This window comes from Globicephala melas, chromosome 1, assembly GCF_963455315.2.
Source record: "Globicephala melas chromosome 1, mGloMel1.2, whole genome shotgun sequence".
Classification (NCBI taxonomy): Eukaryota; Metazoa; Chordata; class Mammalia; order Artiodactyla; family Delphinidae; genus Globicephala; species Globicephala melas.
This window is the reverse complement of record NC_083314.1, coordinates 168,084,798-168,090,939: the sequence shown is the minus strand read 5'-3', so window position 1 is coordinate 168,090,939 and position 6,142 is coordinate 168,084,798. Positions and strand designations below refer to the sequence as shown.

General features: G+C 57.6%; 1 protein-coding gene across 1 annotated transcript in view; it reads left to right on the top strand.

Moving 5' to 3' along the window:
- Nucleotides 1–3,737: 3,737 nt before the first annotated feature.
- Nucleotides 3,738–6,142, top strand: part of MAN1C1 (mannosidase alpha class 1C member 1) — a 131,644-nt gene continuing 129,239 nt past the window's right edge. The window contains exon 1 of the mRNA XM_030873988.3: nucleotides 3,738–4,569. Coding sequence (XP_030729848.2) covers nucleotides 4,030–4,569 — 540 coding nt within the window. The 5' untranslated portion in view covers nucleotides 3,738–4,029. The remainder of the gene's footprint in view (nucleotides 4,570–6,142) is intronic.

The following is a 6,142-nucleotide window of genomic DNA, read 5'->3' as shown; positions in this document are numbered from 1 at the left end:
TTCTGAGAAGGCCATTGTGAGAGTAGATAGGATGAGAACAAAGCGCTCAGCACAGTGCCCAGTGCATGGTAGTTCCCTTCCTGATGGGTTGAATTGGTCCCCGTTGCCTCTTAGACAAGAAGTTCCCTGAAGTTAGGCTTCACATCTGCCTTATTCAGGGCTGTTTTCCCCAGCCCCTCTGTACCTGGCACATAGTAGGTGTTCAACAAGTAGTTCTTTACTGAGTGAATGAATCAATACTGACAGGGACCATGCTTTGCTCATCTTTGACCAACCCGAGACTAGTGCAATACCTAGTATCTAATTTCAATAAATGTTTGTTGACAGAATAGATTTTTAAAATGCTATTCATTTCTGTTCCCAGTCCCACTTAAGTGTCTGAACTGAACTGAGAAAGATACTTGTTAACTTATCCTGAATCTCTCTAGCCTTAGTATTTTTATTTGTAAAATGAGGCTACTAATAATATCTACCTCGTAAGAGTGCTCTGAAAAGTAAATGAAGCAATATGTGTTCAGCACATTGAAAATGTTGGCTCATTATTATTCCCTTCCCTGAGCCTTGGTTTCCTCATCTGTGAAATGGGCATCCACTCCCACATTTATTCATTCATTACTCAACAAACACAGCACCCATATGTGAGGTATTGTAGTTAAGACCTAGGGCAGTTAGAGAAGTGAACGAGCCATGGTCCCTGCCGTGAGGATCTAAGTTTGCTGTGGGACAGTGTATGAATAATAAAAATCCAGTGAGAGAAGAGCCGTAATGTGTGTGAAGTCTATGGGGGTTAGGCGTATGGGGGTGGGATGGGAGCTCCAGAGTTTCAGTGAGCTTGCTAGGGAGATTATAAAAGGTTATGGTATCACCAGCTTGGTGTAATCACCAACATGACATCAGTTTGAAACAGAGTTGTACCCTCTGGGCTCTGGTTTTTGTAGGCTGAATCTGTGGAATCCTGATGCGGCCTCACTTTCTACCCTGGCTCACCAGCAATCCAGAGACTGGTCTAGGTGTCACAATCACAGTGAGGATCCAGTTCAAACAGATACAGCCTTCTGAGACTCTGCCTTGCCTTCCTCCCCTTCTCCTGGGTCCTCCCTTCTCAGGGGACTGAACAGTGATTCCCCTACACTCTCCATGTGGAATGATGTGCGGTGCCTCCAATGCCTGCTGGGTTCCTGCCTAGTTCTCCAAAGACAAGCCTCCCCCTTCCCAAGGTGGGTTCCGGAAGGGAGATTCTTGGGCGTTGGAGATTGGAAGAAGCCAGACCAGGTCTCTGGGCTCCTGCACCCAAGTGGACCACATGCTTGTCTCTGATGTTCACAGCTGGTTTCAGGGAACTGAGTGCCGCCAATCAAACTCAGGAGAGACTGAAACATCTAAATTAGAATTTTACATTTAAGCCAGGTGTGCTTGTGGGGTTGGGAGGGACGAGTCATCTCCAGTGACCAAAATATTTGCACCTGTTACCCAGAGCTATCTTTTATTCTCAATTGAAAGAAATTTACATGCCAAGGGTATTTAAACATCAGGGGAGGGTCTGCTGTCAGTGGCCTGGCCAGAGGCAGAAGGATGTCTGAGTCCCAACGGCCAAGGGTAACAGGCCTCAGGGAATAAGCAAGATTTACGAGAGCCCGTCTGGGCCGCTTCTTCTGTCGGAAAGGCCTCCCTGCAGTATTTTCTGTCTCATCAACGCTGCATTTCATTTTAAATTGCAGCTGAAAGCAGATATTTTCCCTCTTGCCTATTACACCTCTTAATTTGTCTCTCCCTCTGCTGTTATTTGTCTCTATAAAGTGTTTTGCGTGAAAGCCCCACACAGCACAATGTTTCTTTGCCTTGGGTTTAATAGGAGGGGAAGGCACAGAGAGACTTGAGTCTCAGGAGGAAAGTGTGAGGGCCTTGAGGTCGAGACACATCTGTGTCTGGGAATATACGCCTGGCAGTGTGTACGTGTGTTTGGACCTATCTGTTGTGTGAGTGTCTGTGGGATGTGTGTACATGTCAATATTTGTACTAATATGTATTACATGTGCTTTGGTATAATCACTTATACTTAAGTGCTTTGGTATAATCACATACCTAAATTAAGTGTATGTTTGTGTGCAGGTACACACCCACATGCAGTCTCTGAGTGCATCTGGAGCTACGCATAGAAGCACACATGTGCACATAAACACGCAGGCATCTGGGTACGCATGTCACATGCTGTGTGTGGTCTTCTACGCACACGACCAAGGTTCCTTCTCCTTCCTTGCACTCAAACCACTGTGCTTAGCATCCCTCCCTGCCCCACCCAGGGGCCCAGGCCTGGTTTGGGGCCCGTAGGCAAAGGAAGGCAGAGCTGTGGTCTGCGGGGGGTGCAGTGGAAACACTGCCTTAGCCAGGCCCAGCCCGTCCTCACAGCGTGCCACAGCAGCACCACCGCGGCTCCCGCGGAAGCTCTCGGGGCCCCTGGGCAGGCCCCCGCCCCCTGCCAATCCTGGACTGGCACTGAGGGGTGAGTGAGGTTACCGAAAGACCGCCAGAGCCCTCCAGACAAGCTGGATCTCCTGCCCCCTCTAGGGGACCAACAACCGGAGCGGCGAGGGTTGGGGGTACGGGGGACGTCTCGGTCGCTCCCAGTCCAGCGAATGCTGGGCACTAACCAATGGACGACTGCGGCCCAACGGGGATCCCTCCGAGGCAGCCAATGACCTCGCTCTTCTCTCCACCCCCGCCAACCCCGCGCAGCTGGACCATTGGTGCTGGCGGGATGGGGGGGAGTGTGCGCGGCGCTGGCCCTTCGAGGGAGGGGGCGTGGCTTGGAGTCCCAGCTCCTCTCCCCACCCGGGCTTTGGCCCCCGCACTCCCTACCCCAGCCGCGAGGCCATTGGCCGGGCTACAGCGCCGCGGCGGAGGTGGACCACGGGGCGCGCAGTGGGCGTGGCCCGAGGGCGTGGCCCGGCGGGAGGCGGGGCCGCGGGTGCTGTCTCAGTGAAAACCCGAGCTGCCGCGGCAGCGGCGGGGGCGTTCTGGTGGTGTGCGCGCCTGTGGGGCGCAGGCTCGGCAGCGGCGGCGGCGCGGCGGCTCAGTCTACGGCGGCAGCGGCCCGTCTGGAGCGGCCGCGGTGAGGACGCCAGCTGCGGCTGGGGAGGCGCAGCCGGGACTGCGCGCTCCGCGGAGCCGGCGGGGACCGGGAACAGGTGATCCCAGCAGGAACCCGGAGCCCTACCGAGTTGGCTGGGCGGGAGCCCGCACTCCCGGGCGCAGCTGCAGCCGCCCCGCCGCGGCTGGTCGCGAAAGGCGCCGGGCTCCAGACAGGGGGCCCGGCATCCCTCCGCTCCCGGGGGCCCGGGAAGACCCTGCTCCGCAAGCTCAGAAGTGCCTGCCCTCTCTCCCCGGAGCCCGCTCTGCGGCGGAGCAAAGTTGTAGACGTGTCCCTATAGCCAAGCCCCGGCACTGTCGCGACCCGGCCGGGCCGGCGCGCTCTCGGAGCGCAGCTGACACGCCGGCCCCGCCGCCACCTCTCCCCCGGAGCCGACCCCCTCTGGAAACTGCTTCTGAGGCCAAAACTTTGGGCCGAGGGGCTGAGGGCGGCTCGGAGCGGGGACGAGGCCTGCGTGCGCCCCTCCGCGCCGACAGCCTGGGCGCCGCGGACGGCATGTGACGGCCCCGGCGGCCGCCGCAGCGCGGGAAAGCGCGGGCCCCGCGGGCTCCGGCCGCTGCGAGGAGGGGCCGCGCGGCGGCCGGAGGGAAGGCTGCGGCGCGCGGTCGACCCCTGCGGGCCCGGGCCCCGAGCCGTACCGCCTCGCTCGCCCGGGCCCCGCCGAGGCTGCTGCTCCCCCGTCCCGGCGCGGGAGGACTCGCTCCAAACTCCCTGAACTTCAGGAGCAGCCCCCGCAGGGCGAAACTCTCAGGGGCCCCCACCCCGGGCGGCGCCCCTCGACGACCTCCCCTCGCCGAGCCCCCTGCTGACAAGTGCCTGGACTCCCAGGGCCTCAGGGGCCCGGCCGGATCTGACTGTCCCCAGCCCCGTGTCCGGCAACGATGCTCATGAGGAAAGTGCCCGGCTTCGTCCCGGCCTCCCCGTGGGGGCTGCGGCTGCCGCAGAAGTTCCTCTTCCTTCTCTTCCTCTCCGGCCTCGTCACCCTGTGCTTCGGGGCCCTGTTCCTGCTGCCCAGCTCCTCTCGCCTCAAGCGCCTCTTCCTGGCCCCCCGGACCCAGCAGCCCGGCCTGGAGGCAGTGGCGCAAGTCGCCGGCCACCCCCTGACCCGCGAGCAGGAGTCGCCTCCGAACCCGGCCCCCGCGGCTCCAGCCCCGGGTGAGGACGACCCCAGGAGCCAAGCCAGTCCCCGCCGCAGGAAAGGGTGGCTGCGGCGCACCCGCCCCACCGGGCCGCGGGAGGAGGCCACGGCGGCCCGGGGCAGCAGCGCCACGGCCCTCAGACCGCAGGAGGGGAGCATCTCCTCTAGCTTTGACGTCAACGCCTTCCGAAGCCGCCTCCGCCACCCGGTCCTGGGCACTAGGGCCGACGAGAGTAAGGAGCCCCAGAGCCTAGTTCAAAGCCAGCGGGAGAAAATCAAGGAGGTAAGGACTCTTCTCCCCGCACAAAAGAAAAGACCCTCTTGTGCTTCCATCCATTTCCCCTGGGCCCAGTCACTCCCGGGCTCCCTGGTCTACTCTAGGTCCTCCAGGCACACTCTATACCCTCCTCCCTCCTCCCAAACTTCCCACCTTCACTCCTGCCTGCACAGTTTTCCACTACCGGGTTCAGTTAATCATCCGCACCCCCGATGGTAGCTGAACCACTGGACCAACTTTCCCCCACCCCCAGACTCTGGTCTTTCCAGTCCAGTCCTCAGCCCAGGTGGGGCCTGCTCCCTCCCTTTGTGGAGATGTTAATAAGATTTTTGTGGAGTTGCTAGTTAGGCTTATTAATGGACACCCTTTCTGTTTGAAGGGGCCAAGAGCCATGTTGTTTCTCACTGTGTGTCTTTAAATTGTGACATCTCCCAACCCCCTTTAGGATCTACACCTGGAAAGCCAGGATTTGGGAGGTATTTGGTGACCTGCAAGTATTTTGCAGTCTAGCCAGCAACCTACAAGCCAGAGGATGTTGTGCATTCTTGATAACTGTTTCTATTGAGCTTTGGAACAACTGTACGTAATTGCGTGTGATGCAAGGAGCAATGATCCCTAAGGCGGTGGGAATGTTACAGAAGCTCTGAGGTTATTGGCTTAATGTAGCAGGTCTTGGACTTGTTCCCTGTAGGGATTGTACCAGAGAGGGGTTAGAAGGGTCACTTTGAGTCTGAATCTTAGTCTTAATTTAAGAAACCAAAAGCAAACGCAGCCTCACCGTGGCTTGAAGACAGTTGCCAAGCCACCACTGATAACTAAATGTTCTGCTCAGTCCCTGTTAGAGCTGCCTACTGTTGGAGCCGCCTGCGCAAGGTTTTTGCCCAGCACTGCAGAGGGGGCTGCAGTGACACCCCCGGGCCACGAGGGGGCTGTGGGCAAGCAGTGGGCCAGGGTCTCCTCCCTAGAAAGGAGAGGATGCTCCCCCCATCCCCGTGGACCCAGAATGAAAGGACTGCTTCTGCCTGGACTTCTTGGTTTGCTGCAGAGCAGTCAGCAAGTCTGCCGTGATTTCCAGGGAGAGCAGGCAGCAAGAGTCAGGACCTGCCCTGTCCAGACCTGCTCAGAGCCAGTGGAGAGCTTAGCTGTCCTCCTCTCCTTGTCCAGTATATCCTGTCTCCCAACGCCCACCTCTCCCTACTTATCTCTGCTGTTGTTACTCAGCCTTCTATGCTAAGGAGACTCTATCTTAACTAGCAATCACTGGACATTTTGTGATGTCAGTAGAGGAAACCACAAAGACGAGTCCTTGTTTCCTGTGTGCAAGCACACACTCTCAGTTTCCAAATCCTTGTTGAAATCCCAAAGGTTAATTGAAGCCTGGAACTTGCAGTAGCTAAGAAAGGGGCATCATTTCTCCCCCACTGTTTAAGGAGCTGTGTTGTTGAATACGCACCTGAACCACCCCAGCTCCCTTTCCTAAAGCTGCCTCTGAAAACATTAACCCTTTCAGACCTCCTTGGAGAGCAGTAACCCGCAGTGAAATTACGTTTAAACTATATGCATGCAGTTTTTCACGGGG